General features: G+C 42.5%; 1 protein-coding gene across 1 annotated transcript; it reads right to left on the bottom strand.

Moving 5' to 3' along the window:
• Positions 1-5,059: 5,059 nt before the first annotated feature.
• On the bottom strand, positions 5,060-9,039 carry LOC131243584 (photosystem I reaction center subunit psaK, chloroplastic). Its single transcript, XM_058243051.1, has 3 exons — positions 8,851-9,039; positions 6,508-6,588; positions 5,060-5,450 (listed from the first exon to the last, which is right to left on the bottom strand). The coding sequence occupies exons 1-3, from the start codon at positions 8,947-8,949 to the stop codon at positions 5,223-5,225; spliced, it is 408 nt and encodes a 135-aa protein (XP_058099034.1). The 5' UTR covers positions 8,950-9,039; the 3' UTR covers positions 5,060-5,222.
• Between the last annotated feature and the right edge of the window lie 13,802 nt (positions 9,040-22,841).

Genomic DNA, 22,841 nt, shown 5'->3' with positions numbered 1-22,841 from the left:
AGCAAGGAGGAGGCCTAGAGCTGGGTGATCTACCGTTAATTTTAAATTTTAGGGTCCACTTGTTATAGGACTTACTTGATGTATGTGTTGTATCAATAGAGGGCCCATAGTGGCGGGGTCCCTCCTCTCCATCACCGTCTCTCTTGTCTCTTCCTCTCTCCTTCTCTCTCTTTCCATTGTGATGGTGTGGATCCCACCAAAATGTGTTATATCTACTCCATCCATTAACATCAGACGGTGTGGCCCACCCTATGATAGGTGAAGATCCACTCCATCCATTGTTGAAATGGATCTAATGCCCTTCTTGTTATATGTTATATTTTATATAATATATAATATTATATATATATATATAATATAAGATATATAAATATTATATATGTATATAGGTGTAGGCGGGCCACATGCATGTGGAGCCCCACCATGACGCCTGTGTTTGCATCTTCCATCGTCCCTGGCGCTGGACATGGGTTGGCTAACATGGAGTGTATGTACTGACATGGGTGGGTACTAATAAAGCTTAACAAAAAAAGAGTTGCTTTTGGGATAGGCTACCTATGTAGGCTCCACCTTGATGTATGGGGTCGATCCACGCCGTCCATTCCATTCTTCAGCTCATTTTAGGCGTTGAGCAGAAAAATGAAGCTGATCCCATTTTCTGGCGGGCCATACCATGGGAAATAGCGGTGTTACCATTGAAACGCACCTTGATCCTTCTATTCGCTAAAAACAGGCCGTATATTAGACTCATTTGGTCAGTCTTGGACCGTGGAATCCAATGGCTGGAGTGGATTCATCTGATGTGGGCCATGCAGGGGAAAAACCACAGAATTTCATTTAAAAAAACAACCAAAACAGCAGTAACAACTGCTGCCGTTGACAGAAGGCGCAGGTAGCGCTTACGCTAGCTGCCTGACGGACGGACCGGCTGGGCCTCACAGCTCCAGCTGTGGGCCCCACGTGATGCGTTTCGAACATCAACGCCTTGCATTTGATGGGTCCCCTTTGTCCACGGGACGTCCCCAAAAATCAGCCGTAAACGAAACTCAGGTGGGCCATACCATCTGAAATCATGTGAAGACATGCCTAAACATATAAAATCATTTGGTGGGGCCTACCTGAGTTTTGGATGTTGCTGAAACTTGGTCTGGACCGTCAGCAAGGTGGGACACACATAATGGGTGGACTGGATTTGTGAACCACATTTCGGTGGGCCCCACGCCCACCCCCAAGTCCAAGTGACCTTATAAACAGGTTGGACGGCAGATAAATATCATGGTGGGCTCCCTGCCCATGTGACCCAGTCAACAAATTGGGTGGAAAATAAATGTTACGGTGGGCCCCTCCCTGACCGTGTGACCTTATGAGCCGTGTGGATGGCAATAAACGTTCCAATGGGCCCCGGTCCATGTGACCTGATCAACTGGTTGAATGGGAATAAACATTACAGTGGCCCCAGGGTCTGTATGACCTTATCCACATATTGGATGGAAAAATAAATGTTTATGGTGGGCCCACACGGGACCCACTAATATATGTTTTGTATCCACACTATTTATTTATTTTGTGGGGTCCACCTTATTTATGTGCCCCAAATATGGGCCACTCTAGGCAAGCCCACCGTGATGAGTGTGTTAGACCCTCTGTCCTTCTAATTTTGCCAATCATGGGCTGCCATATGAGGCTCATGTGACTAGGCCTATTTTGATGTATTTGTGGCCCGATGTTGTATCCCACTCTGATATATACGAGGCCCATGTGACTAGGCCTATTTTGGTGTATTTGTGGGCCGTCCATTAAGGCCCATTTTGATTTGTATAAGGCCATTTGTTGAGGCCCATCTTAATGTATTTATGGCCGCCTACTAAGGCCCACTTGAGATATATGAGTCCATGGTTTGAGGCTCATTTGATGTATTGAAGGCCCATGGGTCGAGGCCTAATGGGATGTTCATGAGGCCCATCACAACGTGATTCTACCATGGTTCATGTGTTAACTATTGTAGTGGGCTACACCTTGGGAGCAATGATGGTTTGACGTCTACATTGAATGGATAATGTTGGTTAAATGTTCGCATTATAACTCTCCCTAAGGCCCATTGATAGGCCCATACTTGTAGTAAGTAGGCCGTCTAGGCCCATCTCCATTATACACAGAGCCCATCTCTTTATACATGTTTAGTATAGATCCATGATTCATGATCATTCGCATCATATGTATGCCTGATGTGAGGAGTGACCGATCATAGCATATACCTTTGGGCGGACTGTTTATAGGCTCCCTGATAGGCGGAGTTGCCCCATATAAGTCCATGGTACACGCAGGATTGTTGCATGACTGGTAGTGTGACTCATGCACTTACATTTGTGTGATTGTAGTTACTGTATGCCTTAGCGACATCAGGGCCATAGCCTCCACAAACACATCGTGGATGGCAGGATTGGATACCGAAAATATTCATGTTTAGTCACTGGAATGTTTTGGTGTTTTCTCGATGCCATTGGAGGGGTTCAATGCTATTGATAGTTGTCATTGAAATCCCATCGAAGGTGCCATTGAGCACGTGTGTAGAATTGCATAAGTGCGGGATTTATTTCTGATTTCGATTGTGGTTCTTGTGTGTGTGTGTGTGTGTGTGTGTGTGTGTGTGTGTGGTGCAATCGGGATTTGGGGTATTTTATAGCCTTTTAATTTGTTCTAGGGTTTCAAGAGAATAGATTGGAGTGATTTGAGGCTTATTTGAATCGGATAACATCTATTTCTTGTAATTTTCTGCTTTCATAATGCATTATTGTCACTTTGTGCCATCGCTTTTTCTGTAAATATTTTTTCACGTTGATTCGGAATATTTGTGATTGGATTTGATTATCCATGTGATTCCACGGTCCCCAACAGGGCTCTTCATTGAATATTCTTGAGTTGCTACTCATGACTCTATTAGATTTGTTCATTGCATTTCTGACCACTGAGGGTCCGAGGTGTATTGCAGCCTAACGAGGCCCACATGCTGAGCGATCTGATTATGGAAAACCATCCATATTTTGGACTTCATGCTATACAGTAAGAAACTTCACTAAATGGATGATTTCAACCATTATTGCTAGTTGATGACTTAGAAAAATGAAGAGAGGTTTTTCAATGGCTCTTATTTAATTTAAAAATAAAAAGTAAAAAACGTAGACTTCATTTTGCTAATGTTATTTTACTTTAATTGTATTACTTGATGTTTAAAACTTCACGTGCTGTTAATCCAACTTAACCTGATCTAACCTAACCTAACCCAACCTAACCCAAACCAACTTGACTAAACCCAATCCAACCCGAATTTAATTTGAGTGTTGAATATCATGGGTTGGGTCTAGACTTGGGTTGAGAGCCTTGGGCTGACTCCTGAGGTTGGTTTGGGCTTAGGTTGACCTTCAACCCAACCTCTGCTCGAGTTGCACCCCTAGGCAAAGGGGATTCCTGGAACCTCGGGTTACAGGCAGGTCAAGTCTCCTTATCGTATGCCATGGTTGTAGGCCGTACAGTACATGTTGCATATACCTCAAATCCAAATTTATGGAACCATTGTAGATTGATCACGAACTCAAAAATCAAATTGAATACACAATTCTAGCCTTTGATGATTCCAGATTTGGTTTTACCATCATTAGATGGCCACCTTTTTAGTAGGGCTGGTTGGAAAGGCCGCTGATTCGGATCAAAGTCGTCCACGTTTTAAAAGCGTTAGTCCATAGCACAGAAAGTTAGTACTAGGGGTCACTAGTTGCATTGCATCCATGCACATGAACAACCAACCAATCAATCCAGCACAGTTTGGTCTACAGGTCTATCATGCAATAATCACTCTAATTAGATGATCCTAAACATTTGATAAATTCCCTAAAATGGACGGTGGCAATTGCCAATGGAAAGCATCCTATCAAGCAACTTGAGCCATCCACTTGGTAGGCCCTCAACTACTGGCTTTTGTCATGAAGTTTAATTTTAAGAGGGAAACTAAATTTGATACTCTGGCAGTGTGATGATGATATGTAGGCACTGAAAAATTGAACATGTGGCATACAAGCGATTCAAATTGAACTGACCAAATTGTGGGTCCCAGTTTAGATGTATAAGAACCAAAAATTAGATTTCTTGTATTATATAATAACTACCACTTTGGTGGACATTTATTGGACTTTTGGGATGAAAAATATCCAATTTCAGCGAACAGTGGCCACCAGGTTTGGAATGTTCAACAAACCAATGTTAGGACTTAATTTTGAGTTAATGCATGCCATGTGTAGAATTTCTGAGTGCCTGCATATCAAGCATCATGTGCTGCCAGATTATAAAAAATCTCCCTAAAATTTAAACAGCCAATCTTAACCAAATGGCTAGCTGTAAGAAAACGGTACCAAAACAAATGGTGCTTGGACAGCTTTACGGCGTAGAACGTGTCATAGATACATTTCTAGCATGGTTGGACTGAAAGAAGTTGGACCGTAAATTGATCGTAACTTTTGATCTGGTTATCGTTATGGGGCGCACAACCTATTAGTCTTTACTGAAATCGGCCATCCGAGATTATTCGGACTCTTTTAGCAAAAGTTTAATTCGAATTTTTTTACTTTAGAAATTAAGCTTTAGAAGAGTTTTATTAGAATTATGATTTTTATTAGGGTTAGAATTTTATTATTTTTGATAATTACGAATTTTAGTTTCTTTCTTCTATATTAATGGTGTAACTGGGACAGAGATTAGACATGATTAAGCAATTTATTTTCAAATTTATAGAATTACTTATAGTTTCTATCTTTCCTTATGGATTTGAAGCGTTGCTGTGAGGACTCTAGGGAAGCTCCGTGGATTTGGAGTAGTTATCCCAAAGGAAGATTGTGCTCGACCTCTACATGTCCTGCCCTGCGTGTCACTTTCACTTGACCCAGAAGTGGTCCACTTGACATTCATCCAGTGTTCCTGACCGCTCATCTCACACATGGAATGGGCCATGTCCCAAGATCTCTCTCCCTAATGCAACTGTAAACCTTAAAAAATGGAATGTTAAAACATAAGAGGAACGGTCCATCTTGGGCCCCACAAGTCGAATAGCCAAATTGCAGGGTGGCCATACATATACATCCAAAACAAAAGGCAAGTGAACCAAGGAGGTGGCCCAGATGCCACAAGGAGAAATCATCCACATCTTTAAAATGAAAAGGGACTAGTAGATCATTTTATAGTACACCAGTGCTTTTGAGGCCCAGAACAACTCCAACCCCAATGATGTGGCCCACCGACCCACAAGCCAAGGTATCAGCCAAGGTGAAACCGGCTGGGTCCCCAGTCTGTAGGCCAGAGTCCCTCGCTTCAAGCTTCAGGCCAGCAGTGGCCTTCCTGTTAGCTGATGGGGCTAATCCAAACCTCCCAGCAAACAACATGGCGCTTGTCGAAATCACCATTATCTGCCATAATTTAAATTAAAAAAAAAAAAAAAAAAAAAAAAAAAAAACATTGTGAGTGTGTTTGGATGCACAATAGAATAGCATTGTAGTTGTTAGTACTAGGTTGGACATATCCGGATTTTTAATCTCCGTTGGGTGTGTTTGCATGCCACTGAAGATGGTAGGCAGGTCCCCTTTCAACTTAACATGAAAACCTCACAGAAAACACCCATCCTACACTGATTTGGCTATCCAATTATATAAACTCGGCATAAATGGTCATATCATATGACTTTTCTATTTAGTAGGCCATCATAGATCAATTATATTCATATGTAGCTCTTGAATCTTAAGTGAATGAACACACCAATGGGACACAGTTAACAGCCAGTGTGTATGATTACATCTAGAAACTTGCCATTTTTATCATATGGTGGACTCCTAACAAGCGTGAAAATGCCTAAAAGTTATGATTGTTGGGTTTGTTAAGAGTTAAATGTGTATGGAAGTCTTAGTTCTTAAGACTCACGTTTTTACATCTTTACCAATTTTGATAATGCCATGAAGGTAAAAAAGGTGAGGATAAGACTCTTTGAAACTCTCAACATCAGCAACAATTTAATCAATGCCACATTTGTTTATATTTATTTAACTCCATGATTTTGATGTATGGTGATCTTGAAAAATCGAAAATTTAAATATTAAGCCATCAATCAGGTGTATCCTAACGCATGGATAGCCCACTAGATTAGTGGACTTCCACGACTTTTTGATGAGGACATCTATGCAGTGGGACCCAACTGATAGATAGCTTGGACCTGATCACGCTCATGTCCCACATTAGAACATGTGAGGGTGTGTTTATAACCTTATACATGTGTGCTATTAGCAAACCATCAATATATAATAATCTCTAATACTTTAGTACACAGGGTATTTCACAGCCACTAATACCTGACTTGGGCACATATCAGTGTCTGTGCTACCAGTGGATATGGCATGTGCAAGACATGTAGAGGTAGAGGTTTGCAAGACGTGAGGAAGAGCTAAACATATCTACGTGGAATTAGATGCTTACCACATTGGTAGGTGAGCCGATGAAGCCACAGCGAGCACCAAGAGCTCCCTTTCCCTTGTACCTTAGAGGTTGAACTAATGCCTGTGCATGGCCATTGACAAATTCAAAGAAGAATTAAAAATCATACTGCTAAGGATATGTTACCACCCACAGAGCATTAGATGGAAATGCAAATTTTATTTTTTAACACACCCACATCATATGGGGACTTGAACACATGACTTAGTGTTGAAACACAGTTTATCTACCACTAAGCCGTGGGTTAAAAACCTCATTTAGTGTACTTGAGCTGGCATTTGGATCCCGCACACGTGATGCATCCATATATCCCACAGTCCCCTTTCAACTACCATGCCGATCGGTTACGCAGAAATGAAAGTAAATGAAAATGGGTGGCATCCAAACAGGCAGTAAGTATAGGTTAGATAATGGTGGTGGAGTTTGCAAAAATAATTAACCATTGGTTTTTACCTAAATAGGCCTTTCTTTTCTCTATTTAAAGCCCACATGTATTGGTAGCCTTACCCATCTACATAAAAATGCCTGTTCCAATATGGCATAAGTCTGCAAGACCTGACCTTCCAATCAGGTGGGCTAGATTGTTTCTGACTTGTGGCCTGAAAATCACTGTTTAACTCCCTCAGGTGGTCTGTTTTACAAAACAAATAGACGGCTAAAACAAATTTATTCTGGCCACTTTAGGAGAGAGACAACCTGACTGTTTAATCCATTTCATCGTGCGTTAGGTCTAGCCTATAAAATGGACCACTAAAATTATTTATATAAAAGTAAGTCCAATCAACAATTTGCATTAGACTTATCATGGATCGCTAACGGTTCCAAAGTATCATTTTTTTTTTTTAGAAGCCATTGTAACCATATCCTATTTGTCTCACCTACTCGGCGTATATGAGTAGTACTGAAAACTCCGGATCTGATTATCTGATAAATGTGGCCCATCTCATGAAAAGATGCGAGTATATATGAGGAGTGAAAACTCCGGATGTGATTATCTGATAAATGTGGCCCATCTATGTCCCATATTGGCTAGTACATGCTCGGTGCTGTACAGGCGGGTGAGCTTAGCAAAACATCATACTAGGACTGGGCCCCTGATTGCATCTAGGTTCAGATTAGTGGCTAGGACCAAACTGACCACTGAAGCGTGGCAGCTGGGGCTGCTTTAGACGACCATCCATTTAGTGGGTCTAATCCGTGGAAGGTTCTCACATGGAAATAACATGAAATACTACAGCAGCCCCACACTAAATTTTTTTCTCAAAATGGACTGCCTAGATTGAAAGAAGAATTGTAGAGTTACTGACCAAATCTTGGCACACTACACACTTGGGGGAAACGGATTGGCTACTCCCCTTGCCACCAGCCGATGGCTGATGGTCGGTGCTATGTGGGCCCCACCATGATGTATGTGTTTCATCCATGCTGTCCATCTATTTTTCTAGATCATTTTATGGTATGAGAGCAAAAATGAGGTATATCACAATCTCAAGTGTACCACATTACAGGAAACAGTGTTGAATGACGTCGACCATTAAAAACTTTTTGGGCGCCATAAAAGTTTTGGATATATATATACACACACACACACACACCTTCATCTGGGTCTATATGACCTAATCAGCAGATCGGATGTCAAATAAATAGTACAATGGGCCTCAGGAGGATTTTAATGGTGGATATCCAATCACTATTTTTTTTCCTGTGGTGTGTTCCACTTGAGATTTTTATCCCTCTCATTTTTGGTATAAAGCCCTGAAATGATCTGTAAAAATGGATGAACGGAATGGATGAAACACATACATCATGGTGGGGCCCACAGAGCACCGACCATCAGCCACCTGGCCGGTGGCAGGGGGAGCAGCCAATCCGTTTCCACACTTGGGTTCTCAATTCTGACAAGCGTGGGCCATGGTTCAGCAATCGAGACCATTGATCTGTTTCATCCATGCCCTAAAATCCTTGTCTAGAATCAAAGCCTTTCATTTTGTGGCCTACAAATAGACGGTTTAAAATGAATGATACAACACTCCACGTTCAACGAAAAGAGTTCCAAGATCAGTGGCTAAAATCTTCATTTTTGGGACATGGTGCATCCAGGCCCCACCTATCCAAAGTGAAAATCCAAGCACACTAAATGGTCGGTCTGGATTCACCTATTTTGTACGATTTTCAACCGTTGGTCATTCAGGAATTGGAATTACTAAATGGACCGTCCGGATTCACCGCCCCACCTAAAGCCGTTCTGATCAGGCGGTGGGCCTGATCAGAGAGGGCTACATTTTGTTAAACGAAAGTAATTGAAATTGCGATGGCTAAGCTCACCTTGGCCTTTGTATGAACTATGGATGGTTGGTGCTTCAAGCCATTGAATTGAGGGAGAGATGTCATGACAGCCGTTGCTGAGGTGAGATTAGCTGCCATGGCTGATGATCAAAAGTAGAAAATCCTCCTTCTTGAAATCCTTTTAAAGAAGATTATCCAAGTGTGGGATTCAAACGGTTTGGATTTTATTTTAAAGGATTAGAGATGGTCTCAAACGATGTGGCCTCAAATGCTTCCCTTGGATTCCGGCTAGATGCTTGGTGCTGACGTGGCAGCATTCCGTTGGGTGCTTCTCGGGCAGTGGATAAGGTTTTTCGCCCGTAGGGCTGTCAATGGTTGGGCTCGGGCCTGGCAAGATTATAAATTAGAATTGGTCGGGCCTGTCAGGCCCGCCGAAATGAGGCCAGGCCCGACCCACTGAGACCCAAAACTATGTGGGGCCGACTATGATGCATATGTCTTATCCAAACCGTCCATCCATTTTACTAGCTCATTTTAGAGCTAGAGCGTGATTTTAAAATTGAAGTATTTCCAAATCTCAATTGGACCACGCTATAGGAAATAGTGTGAATTGAATGCCTACCGTTGAAAACTTCTTGGTGGCCACAAAAATTTTAAATCAAGCTGATACTTGTGTTTTCCTTTCATCCATGTCTTTATGATCTCATGAACAGGTTGGATGACAAATAAACATCACCGTGGGATCTAGGAATGTTTGAAATGTGGATGTTATTATCTTGACTTTTTTCTGTGGTGTGGTCCATTTGAGATTTTGATATTGTTCAATTTTATTTTCATAGAATAAAATATTCTTAAAAAAACGGATGGACGGCGTGGATAAGATACGTACAACCTATGTGGGCCCACATAATTTACTTTGGCATGCTAGAGCCTGCCGAGTCCGGTTTCATTTCTCGGACCCCATTTTCCTGTAATCCTGTTCAGGTCCTGTAACCCCAAACCTCCGTGAGTTCACTATAGTATCCCTGCGACATCCATTCCGTACATCAATTTCACATGCAGATCTCAAATCCAAGTCGGCCAGGCTTTGAAAAACTGTAGAAATGTGACTGCACACTAGTGATATCTTTCTTCTTGTTTTTTTTTTTACCTGAGGTCACCGCGACGTTCGTAAGGTGATTCCTACTAGGACCAAGGAAAAAACAAATATCATCGTGGCACCAGAAAGGTTTCCGTGGCCATGTTCAATCCCCACTCGTATAGTATGGCTCACTTAAGTTTTAAATTTATCTCAATGTCTGGTATCTGATCCTAATGAACAGACGGAGTGGATGTAGCGCAAGCATCATGGTAGGCTCCACAGATCTTAGGGATGGATAATAGGAAAATTATGATGTACTACTTTATTTCAAAGTTTTCGATTGACCTAAAGCTCTGTGTGAAAGTGTATATGTGATATCTACGTTATTAGTCAAAATTTTCAGCTCATGTTAATATGTCATCTTAAAACAAGGTAGATTTAAAACTCAATAGGCCATATTATATAAAATAGACTGAATATGCTCGTAATAAACCTTGCGACTGAGCAGAGTGGATGGGCTTGATTTTTGGCCAAGACATTTAGAATGTAGGGCCAACTAAGGTCTTGTACCACCTATGCCCTAGGTCCCATGTTACCACAAGTACCTAGCAAAATAATGTGCAGTTGTAATGGAGCGTCCATAATTATCTTCATGGATCGTTTAGGGACCAGTGCATGAGACCTAATCACAAAGACTACGAATTTAACGTGGAAAAACTCTTGTGAGAAAAAATCACGGTACAAAGCGACAATAATCACTATGAAAGAAGGAATTACAAGAGATAGAGAGAATACCCGATTTGAACAAGCCTCGAATCTCCCCTTATAAGCTATTTGAAAGCATAGGAATGAATTAGAAAGCCTTAGATTACTCTTTGATCCCAATTACACTCCTATATGCAGCATGTAAGAGAATTACAATTAAAATCAGAAACAAACCCTGCAGATACGCAACTTTGCGTAACTCTGCGCATGCATTCGATGACACCTTTGATGAGACTTTGATGGCATCGATAGACCGTCGATGGCATCGAACCCACTTTGACGTACTAAAACGTTCCAACGACCAAACATGAAAATCTAAAATTTTACCGATGGCATTGAACAGACCTTCGATGTCATTGAGCAGTCTTCAATGGCATCGAACAGACCTTCGATGACATCGACAGGACACCGAAAGTTTTTAACGACTAAACATATAAATTCTGAATTTTCTTGATGGCATCGAACTATCATTGATAAACATGTTAATTTACAGATTTAAAACATCAATCAACAATCTCCACCACGTCTCTAATCACTGTTCTTCATTACTTTTTTTTTTCTTTCTCTAAACCTGCCTTGCATCATAGTTCCACCCTTTTTTTTTTTTTTTTGCATTCTCTGCCTTCCTTTACGCCTTCGCTAAGCCTAGAGAAGTTGTATAGAACTTGAACTTTTTTGTGGGAACCACCTTATTGAGCATGTCTGCTGGATTGACGCTCGTGTGAATCTTCTCCAGAGTCACGCCTCCTTCCTTAAGTACCTTTTAGATAAAATGGTGACGAACATTAATGTGTTTAGTATGTGAATGATAAACATAATTTTTAGCCAAATTGATCTCGCTTTCGCTGTCATAATTAACCTACACATCCTCTTGATGAAGTCCCAACTGATTTATCATTTCTCTCAACCAAGCACCTTCCTTGAATGCCTACGTCACTACCATATATTCAGCTCCGATTGTGAAAAGAGCCACCACAGACTGAAGCTTTAACATCCAACTGATTGCTCCACCCGCTAACACAAACGAGTATCCTGAAGTTGACTTTCTAGAATCCACACAGACCGCGTAATCAGAATCTACATAACCAATTAACTTGGAACCTATTTTCTTAAAAGATAAGATGTAGTCCTGCATATCTCGAATGTATCGAAGTAGTCATTTCATTGCTTCCTAGTGTTGCTTTCCGGGGTTAGACATGTATCTACTAACAACACCCATCGCATGTGAAATATTCGGTCTCGTATAAACCATGACATACATCAAACTACTAACCGCATTCAAATAAGGCACATGAGATATATCTTGCTTTTCCTCATCTGTTTTAAGAAATTGTTATGAGGAAAACTTAAAGTGAGCTATGTGGGGAACGCTAACCGGTTTTACCTTATCCATCCCATACTTCACCGATACCTTCGCAAGTTAATCTTTCTGAGATAATCAAAGGCTGCTCCTTTTAATTCCTATTTATGTGAATATATGTGTCAAGAACCCTCTTTGTAGCCCCCAAATCTTTCATTTCGAATGTCCTTGATAATTGAGTCTTCTACTTCGATTTTAAATATGTTATGACTAGCGATCAACACGTCATCAACATACAATACTAGGATGATGAACTTGCCATCACTTAATGTCTTATAATAGATACAGTGATCATATTCACTCCTAGTAAACTTTTGATTCAATATGAAAAAAATTAAACTTTTTAGCCTAGATGACTATTTCAGGCAGTACAACGACCTTTTTAACCTGCAAACCTTGTTCTCTGCACCTTTTACTTCGTAGCCTTTTGGTTGCTTTATGTAGATCTACTCTTTCAATTTTCCATGCAGGAATGCAATATTCACATATATTTGTTTCAGCTCGAAATTGTATTATGCAACCATGGTCAATACAAATCTGATAGATACTTATTTTACAATTAGCGCAAATATCGTAGTGAAGTCGACACTTTCCCTTTAAGCATAATCCTTTGTTACTAACATTGCCTTGTATCTATCTTGTTTTTTCCTAAAAATTCACTTGCACCCGATTGCTTTTCGACCAACTGGAAGCTCCATTAGCTCCCTCGTCTCATTCTTCTATAAGAAGTCTATCTCATCATCCATAGTCGCTTTTTACTTTTCTGAATCAGGCTCATCAAGAGCCTCTTGAAGAGTAGACGAATCCCCCTCATTCATAATGAGGGCAGATGTGATATTTGAGTCATCCATGTATCTTGCTGGTAACCTACGATCCCTTAGCAGATTCCTTTTCACAGGTGGCTACTCCACTCGTTCGTGTACCTCTGTTTACATATCTATCTCAGCTTAAGTGTTATCTGTGTCAATCTGAATGCCTACAACCAACCTTTCCGATTCCTCTTGCTCATCTTAATGAAATAAGGATCCTTCATCAAACTTGACGTCACATCTAATGATAATTTCTCGTGCGACCTGGTCATACAACCTGTACCCATTCACACCACCGTCATATCCAACAAAGATGTACTTTTTAGCTATTTGGTCTAGTTTATCTCTCTCAACAGACAGTATATGAGAGTAAGCTTGACACTTAAATACATGTAACCTTGAGTAGTGTATCTTATGACCATTCTATACTTCCTTTTGAATTTTACAATCAATAACCATAGAAGAGGATCAATTCACAGAGTAATAAGCCATATTAATGACCTCAGTCCACAATTCCTTACCCAACTCAACATTGATTAAGATGCATTGAGCCCTCTCCAAGATAGTCCGATTCATCCACTCAGCCACACCGTTTTGCTCAGATGTGTGGCACACTGTGTTGTACCTCACGATCCCTTCATCCTTATACTCCCAATGAAAAGCAGTCGATAGGCAAATTTAAAGTTTATACTCGCGGTCACTATAGGGTGGCTAATCACCTCGGCGTAGCCGACAGCTCGAACACGGTATCCCATACCACAGTGCCCGGCTCACGAGTCTGTGTTACTCGTTGGTCACTACGGGGTGACTGATCACCTCAATGTAGGCCGACAATTCGAACACAATGTCCTATACCACCATGCTCGGCTCATGAGTCTTAGTGGATCGTGGTACCATGGTTAAAGTGGGGCTTTACATCGGTAAGGGGTACCTTAGATTCAAACAGTGGTGTCCATACATGGTGAACATACAATAGGCCAATCGGTTTATTTGACAAGTTCGATTGGTACGAGCATACGCTGACTTAATCGACATGGAGTGCATAAGTACCCCTCGTGGCTTAACCACTGTCGACAATCGTCGTGCGACCCGGATTCGTCGAATTTATCCAGTGTGGCGGAACTAATTTGGTCACTCAAACAGAGACAGTTATCGGTTGCCGGGGCTAGGTTGTAGCTCCAATCTTTCTCAAATGCGGGAAGTAAACACATGTGATAATTGAATCAACATTTCATAAACAATTCAAATGAATTCCTCATTTGAGCATTTCATCATACACCTTGACCATATTACCAAGCACTAGCATTTTATCAATCCTTTACATAGAGGCGAATATGGTTTCCTGAAAGAACTATACATATGTATAAGGAAAGAAAAAAATCCTATCTTAACACTCGTACTATACACAAATCATCCACAATTTCTCATTCAGACAATACGTCAAACACTTAGACTACACTTCACCAAATATATAGACTAGGTTAGTTATAACGTATATTTTAGAAAATCCTTGTATAGAGAGGTTAACATGCATATGACAACGATAAATCCTAGATTATTGGTCATGGAAAATACAAATCATATTTACAAGTTCGTTCAAACATTTCAACAAACACATGGAAAGCATCTTTGTTCAACATATTTCATACATGTATAATATATCGAAAATGGCGTATCTAAGTCAATATGGCAGCAATCAAGTCAAATGTAAATCAATAACTGACATTGAAAGCATTGAAAACCATAACCTAAGCGTTTATGGTCTGCACCTTTCATCGGAATACTAGATTCGGTCTCGGTTCGAATTCCACGTTCCCGAAAACGGAACGTTGGGCACCTAAACAACGAAATAGGTTAGCTAGTTTGCCAATTAATCCAACTAGATCTCTATAACAAGATTACAGTTAGGTTTTCTTACCCAAATCATGGCTGAATCAGAGTATGTAGTGTAAAGGGGAGGTGATTTGAGGTGTGGAGTCATGGGAAAGAATCACAGCAGCGATCTCCCGATTTTTCTCTTCTCTCCTTACTCTTTTCTCTTCTTTTCTCTCTTATCTCTCCTAGGGTTTGGAGAAATTCGTATGAGAGAGGGGTGGTGTGGTTTAAAGGCTATATATAGGCCCAGAAGTGATGTAAATGGCCCCAGGGCCTTGGTATACTCAGGTTATATCCAAAGGGCGACTGTTTCTGACAAACGAGGCTCATAGGGAGGCCCACTACTTACATACGTTGTAGGGTAAGTTCCCTTATAATGGATCTATGCCAGGATGTGATTTTGGTGCGATCGATAAGCTGATCGACCGTAGAAAACCTGTGTCAGATCAACGTCATACTTGCTCGATCGGGGCCACAGTTATACGGATATGTGTAGAGAAATTTTCTTTTCCCATGGGTGAAGTTTGGTCAGAAATTAACGGTCTGAAATCCTCAATTTTATGCGTGAGCGAATGGCCCAATTTACTTAAGTTTCATTATGTTTTCTAAAGATATTTACGTTTCTCACACACTTTACTCAGGGCTCAAGTTATGCTTTTCTGGATACAATTTGGGCTCGATTCCTGCAATGGTTGTCAAGCCCAGTAGGACGGATATAATCTTATAGTTTTGCAGTCATCGGATCTTCGATGTGCGGTCTAGGTTAGATACGGAGTTTCAATGTACTACTGAGAGCGATAGGCTCATGGGATTTCTCTTAGGCCTTTAAGTGATGTTGAGTCAATGGTATTAATGGTTTTAGGTCTTGCCATCTGTGGAAATGGTGGTTCGAGCTAAATCCACCGATTACTTAGTTTAGTACTTAATCAACTTTCGTCTAAATTACGACAGGGTACGGTCCTTGGGTCTTTCTGCCTGAGGTGATATTCGGGTCTTTCTGCCTTACCAGGATGGTAGGAGACCTCAAACTTGAAGTCTTTCAAGGTCTCCATCTAACGTCGTTGCCTCATATTCAGGTCCCTCTGCGTAAAAATGTACTTGAGGCTCTTGTGGTCTCAAAAGAGCTCGAACTCTTCTCCGTAGAGGTAATGTCTCTAGAGCTTTAATGCAAAGATGACTGCCACCAATTCCAGGTCATGCGTGAGGTAGTTTTCTTTGTGTTTCCTCAACTGTCGTGAGGCATAAGCAATCACCATATCCTTCTGCATCAGTACACAACCCAAACCGACTCGAGATGCGTCGATGTATATAGTATATTTGACCCCTTGCTCTAGCAGTATAAGCACGGGTGCAGACGTCAACTTGTCCTTCAATTCCTGAAAGGCTGCTTGTACTTTCTAGTTCCAAGCAAACTTAAGATCCTTTCGAGTGAGTTAAGATAACGGTCTAGTTATCTTAGAAAAATCTTTAATGAATTGACGATAGCAGCTGACAAGTCCAAGGAAACTCCTTCTGTTACTGAACCGGGCTGCTCCCAGTCCTGTACGCGGTTACCTTGGCAAGGTCCACGGCGATTCCTTCCTTGGAAACCACATGTCCTAGAAACTTGACTTATTCCTTCAAAAAGTCGCATTTTCTGTACTGTGCAAATAACTGATTCTTCCTGAGAGTATCAAACACTGTTCGCATGTGTTCTTCATGATCTTTTCGACTCTTGGAGTATATCAAAATGTCATCTATAAATACGATGATGAATCGGTACAGATATGGCCGAAACACCTGGTTCATGAGATCCATGAACATGGTCGGTGCATCTGTAAGTCCAAACGGTATCACGAGGAACTCGTAGTGCCCGAAGTTGGTTCTGAAAACTGTTTTTTACACGTCTTCACTCTTGACGCGTAACTAATGATACCCAGACTGCAAGTCTATCTTAAAGAAATACTGTGCCCCCTTCAACTGGTCAAACAAGTCATCTATCCTGGGCAGAGGATATTCTTTATTGTGACGTGATTTAGCCTGCGATAATCAATACACAACCGCAGCGATCCGCCCTTCTTCTTTACAAACAACACAGGTACTCCCCAAGGAGATACGCTCGGTCGTATAAAACCTGAATCCAACAAATCATCTATCTGTTTCCTCAATTCCTCCATTTCACATGGAGGCATGCGATACGTCGCCAAGGAAATAGGCATTGTGCCAGGCACAAGGTTGATGGTAAAGTCGATCTCGCGCTGAGGAGGTAGTCTAGGGATTGTTCTGAACACGTCTATGAAATTTTGGACTACTGGTGTGTCCCCAACTGATGGACCATCGCGATCCTCCAATAAGAAAATGTAACAACGAATGCGGTAAGGACAATTGACCTGAACTAGGAAAGTGAAGGACGTGCCCTCGGACCCACGGGCAGTCACCATTCTGGTTTCGCAGTCGATCTCTGCCTTCATTTCTGTGAGTCAATCCATGCCGAGGATGACGTTGTAATGATATATTGTGGTGACAATCAGGTTAATGTACATTACTCTGCTCCCTAAGTATATCGGACACTATTTACAAAGCTTAGTAGCGTCTGTGAAGGTTCCTGTTGTGGCGATGACTCTTACCCCAACCATAAGGGTAGTGTTCAGCCCTAAACGCTTGACTGTAGAATATGCTATTATTGAAATAGTGGACCTGGTGTCCACCAACAGAAACATAGGTGTACCTTGAATGTGGGCAGTGGCTTCAAAGGCTAACAATACTGCAGTTGTTAACTCCGATGCTTCAGTTGCAAGTGCATGTACACGAGCTTGTTGTAGACGATTTGCTTGCGCTGCCATAGGTCATTGAGGTGGCCTATTTTGAGGTACTGGTGGTCGGTAGAATGGCTGTGTTGGTGGTGCAGATCATAGAGGTGGAGCTGCGATAACACACGGTGGCTGGCGGTTGATCTTCAGAGGTGGCGTAAAAATGTTGTCCTTCATCTTGGTAAAACAGAAGGGGTCAGTGTGTCCCTCCTTGTTATAATAAGTATACCAACGGTCAGTTCGTCTCTGCTGGGTTGGTGGAGCCATGAGCCTGGGAGGTGAGTCCATATGCGGCCTCTTACCGAGGACTGGCCGGTTCTGTACTTCGGGATGAGGCCTTGGGCCCATTGGCATACGTGTCTGAGACACTCTCTCACCATCCTGCTCGGCTCGTAGGGACATGTTCATTATCTCAGCGTAATTGAGAATGCTAGTGCAACACATCTTCGTGCAGATGTCAGCCCGTAGAACTTCTGAAAACTGCTGCATTCTCATCGGCTCATTCGCTAGGATCAATGGAGCATATCTGGCCAGTTCTGTGAACCGATTCTTGTATTCTACAGGGACGGTTCATAAGTTCCTCCTTGTCGGAGGTGAAGAAATTCACCCTCCTTTTCATTACGGTAAGTGAGGGGGAAGTACTTTTCATGGAAACGAGTTTTGAACGCGTCCCATGTTCACACATATCCTGCAGGGATGGTTCATAAGACGCTATCCCACCAAAGACTAGCCTCCTTTTCGAATATATAAGTAATAAGCTCAACTTACTCTGCTTCAATGCAGTGTAACGGCTTCAACATCTTTGATATACGGTCTAACTAGTACTCAGCCTCCTCGGGTCGGTGAGTACCCGCGAAAGTAGGAGGGCGGAAACGCTGAAAGTGCTTAAATAAGCCACATGTATTCATAGTTCCAGTGGGCTGCACGGGTGACATAGGAAGGACCACATTCATGTTTTGGGCAATGGGCACTGTAATAGTAGCCAAAACTTGTTGCTGTTGCTGTATTAGGAGCATCATCTGCTCCAACCTATCAGGGGGAGAGGCCACCTGAGGCATGTGTGGCGTCGATGTAGATGCACGGTTCTGTCCCAGAACCGGTGGTGCACTAGGTGTTGGCCCATTGGTGGCGCCAGTGGCCGGCTGTGAATCCGACATTGTCTCAATATTCGGGCCCAAACTGGGTTCTATGGCTATCGCTTGGGGGAGGTGCCCCATCAATCGATTCGCCAAGTGGGAGACGTGCCATATTCCGAGTGATTTTAGGAGGCATTCCCTATATACAACATAGGGTGCAGCATGTGTAAGATTAGGACAATATTACCCACTTTTTCCAAACATTCTACACATTTCAAATCAAAAGAAGCTTCATGCATTTCATTTAACCAAAATTTGTCACAATACATATGGTGTAGTATTGCATGAATTATGATAGAGAATGCATGTGAGCTAATTACAAAGAGCTGTAACACTTACTAAACCAACACTCAAACTAAGCCTAACCAAGGCCTATCACCAAGAAAACAGGAAAATAACTACAAGCATGTGACTAGTCCTCTGGCTCTGGCGAAGGTGAAGGCGCACCCTTATCTTACATATAACACAGGAGGGCCTTTAGGGTGCGACACATTCTCTTGAACTTTTGTTTAAGATGGGCCTAGTTCTCTTCAAACTTCTATTTCAAATGGGCATGATTTTCTTCAATCTTGGCCATGCGGGCTTCTAGGGCGGCCCGATCATGGCGGTCTTCATGTGTAGTAGGAGGTCCCCCATCTGAGTCTTGGGCCTCCTCTTCTTCGTCACCGCCTTCCTCTTCTTCATTGCCATCCTTCTCTTCACTTCCTTCCTCCTCTTCAATCTCTTCTTCTATCTCATCCTCGTACTCATCAAGCCTTGCTTGGTGTTGCCTGGGGCCTATTCCCATTTTGTTGAGTGTAGTCTCACTAATGAAGTGGATAGGCGCAAGATTATCCATATGAAGTCTGAAGCCGAAGTTATGGGCGATCTTGCAGATGAGTCGGCCGGATGGGAGGGATGCGTCCCCCAAGTAGATCATGCGGTCTTGATTTTCTGAATAAGGCAAGAGTAGGCAGGCATACCTTTTTTCCTTGTCTAACTCTGTACAAGAAGTCCACCATAAAATGGGTGCATTCTGTGCAGTTACTCCACTTAGGATACACGTTATACGTGCATATGTGGTGGATCGGGCAGAAGTCTGCCGTCATACGTGTCGATGAGAGGTTATTTTCTCACCTCCAATGAACCAGTCGGTCACAAAGGAAACGTGTGCGGTGATTTCTTTCTTGTCCACTAGTGAGATGTGTAAGACCCGTATCCTAGACTGTGCTGTTCTGGAAGCTTTCGCGGTCTTTCCGGTCGAATTTCGACAACCTTCGACCCTTAATCGGTATTTGCACATGACCTTGAGTCGCACGCCGTCAACCCGAGTCGACTCAACCCAAGACTTGTACCCTAGCGACCGCGCCATCGCCACTGTTTCGATGCTGCGTCTCGTGCACTGAGGCGATACCAGGCCAGGAGATGTGGGCCCACGTTCGGTTCGAGGAAAACACCGCGCATGGTAAAACCCAAGAGAATCTTTACAACATGTCACCTTAATCCATCAATCAATCTCATCAAGGGTCAAGTACATGTCAAGTACACATCACCTCTCACCCTTCCCCAAGCAACCCCTAAAGTTAAAAGTTTCTTATACACCCCATACCCCTCTTACACAAAATACCTCAAAAGTCAAAAAGTTCTTATACCCATCACTCACCACATCCATTAGTCCATCACCCATCCCTCCCTCTCTCTTTACAACCCTCTCTCTCTCTCTCATTCTCAAACCACTTCCTTAAGCAACCAAAAACTCCACACGTCCAAGCATCTTTCAACCTCCATGAGAGGATTTTGTGTGGCCCACTTCCTACCCTCTCATCTTCCATCTCAACCATCAAAACTCCATCATCTTCCATTGGAATCGAATCTAAGGAGCAAAGGAAGCCTAGGGAGCAAGAAGGAACAGTGGGTGATCTTGGATTTTTGTCTTCGTTCATTTCTTTTGATTTAAGGGTCCATATATGTGGCACCACTTTGATGTATGCTTGTATCTAAGAGGGGCCCATAGTGGCGGGGCCCCTCTGTTATCTCTGATCTCTTTCTCTCTCTCTCTCTCTCTCTTTCTCTATGATGAATGACCCACTACGATGTGTGTATTTTATCCATGCCACCCGACAATGGGCCACCTTGATCCCAATTTGGGGCATGCATGACTGGACGGTCACACATGCCCGAATGAAGGGAAAAATACACATCAGCTTGATCCAATCTGGTGGCCCACTACAAGGGACGACCATGATGTTGGGTGCCATCCAGCACCATCCAGCTTGCTGGATGGTGGGCTGGACACGCTGGATGGTGGGACCCATAGCCCTAGTGGTAGGTTGAGTGAAAGACACCTTGTTTCAACACTGGACATAGCTACAGTGGCAGGCTGAGTGAGTGAAAGATACCTCGTTGCAACGTTGAGGTCATGACATTAATGGCCTAGGGAGGGTGGCTAACAGTGAAGTGTGGCTGGAAGTGGGGTCCATGGGACCCATCCATGCCATCCATCCTATTCCTCGGCTCATTTTAGGCGTTGAGCCGAGAAATGAGGCCAATCAGATAATCAAGAGGGCCATACCATAGAAAACTATGTTTTATACCATTCAAGGCTATTAGGACCCACCTTGTTGTTTCTACACGCCAAACATGCCGAATATTGGACTTGTTTGGTGTGTTTGAGCCCTAGAATCCATTGGATGGAGTAGATCCTTAAGAAGCGGGCCTCACATATGAAAAACTTCAGCAAAAAAAATATATAAACACTGCAGTCGACGCTGCTGCTGTCAGAAGCACAGGCAGCGCCTACTGCGTGCGACGGGCGGACGGACGGGCAGCGGCCCATGGGCCCAGCCGTGGGCCCCACCATGATGTGGTTTTGAGATCCACACCATGCATTTGGTAGGCCCCCTTATGGCAGAGGGCCACCCAAAATATCAGCTTAATCCGAAGCTCAGGTGGCCCACACGATAGGAAATAGTGGGATTGAGTGGCTGCCATTGAAACCCTTTTGGGTTCTCACTCTCAGCGGATTGGATGGAAATTAAACATTTTGGTGGGCCCCATGTGGGGCTACACCTAATATATGTGCTGTCCAGGCCGTCCAAGGCCTGGACGATGATAATTTTATTATATTTTATTATATATATGATATAGGGTATATATTATATATAGTATATATTATACTATATATATTATATATAATATATATCACTGTCCAGGCCGTCTAGGGCCTGGACGTGGATTATATTATATTATATTATATATAGTATATATTATATTATATATACTATATATTACATTATATAATATATACATGGTGGTGGGCCCTACGTGGGACCTACCTCTACCTTTCTAGTGCAGCTACAACACGTGTAACAGCTATATAGCCGCCCCTTTTGATGGCAGTAAGCCCATAGGCCCCACACTGATGGATGTATTTTACACCATTCATTGTTTGAACGGTGGGGCCCACCATGGTGCACACACTGTATCCATACCATCCAAACATTTTGAGATACCATTTTATGGCATGAGCAAAAAGGATGAGTCAGATCTAAAGTTCAAGTGGACCCCACCATTTAAATAGTGGACCGTGACATCCACCATTTAACTTCTATGGGCAACAGTAGTTTTCAATTTAGTTGATATTTGTTTTCATTTCATCTATCTCTATGTTAACTTGTGAATAGGTTGGACCCCAAAAATATATGAGTGTGGGCTCGATTTGATATACATGAGGCCCATTTGACTCGACCCATTTGATTCGACCCATTTGATCAGCCTATTCGATCGGCCCATTTGATGTATATGAGGCCCAATGAGACGTATGTGAGGCCTTTGTGTGGGCCGAGTGCGATGTATATGAGGCCTAGTGCGATGTGAGATTCTACCATGATGTGTGTGATGATGTTTTTTGGCGGTCACGCCTTGGGAGCAATGATGGTTTGATGTCCACATTGTAAGAGCAATGATGGTTAAATGTCCGCATTGTAACTCTCCCGAGGCCCATTGTTAGGCTCATACTTGTAGTGTGTAGGCCGTCTAGGCCTATCTTCGTTGTGAACAGAGTCCATCACCATATATCACATGTTTAGAATAGTTCCATGATTCATGATCATATGCATCATATGTATACTTGATATGAGGAGTGACTGATCATAGCATATGCCTTCGGACAATTTGTTTATGAGCTCCCTGATAGGCGGTGATGCCCCACATGAGCGCACGATACGTGCAGGATTA

This window comes from Magnolia sinica, chromosome 1 (assembly GCF_029962835.1).
Source record: "Magnolia sinica isolate HGM2019 chromosome 1, MsV1, whole genome shotgun sequence".
NCBI lineage: Eukaryota > Viridiplantae > Streptophyta > Magnoliopsida > Magnoliales > Magnoliaceae > Magnolia > Magnolia sinica.
Note: the sequence above shows the minus strand (reverse complement) of the source record. Positions and strands in the feature narration are given on the sequence as shown.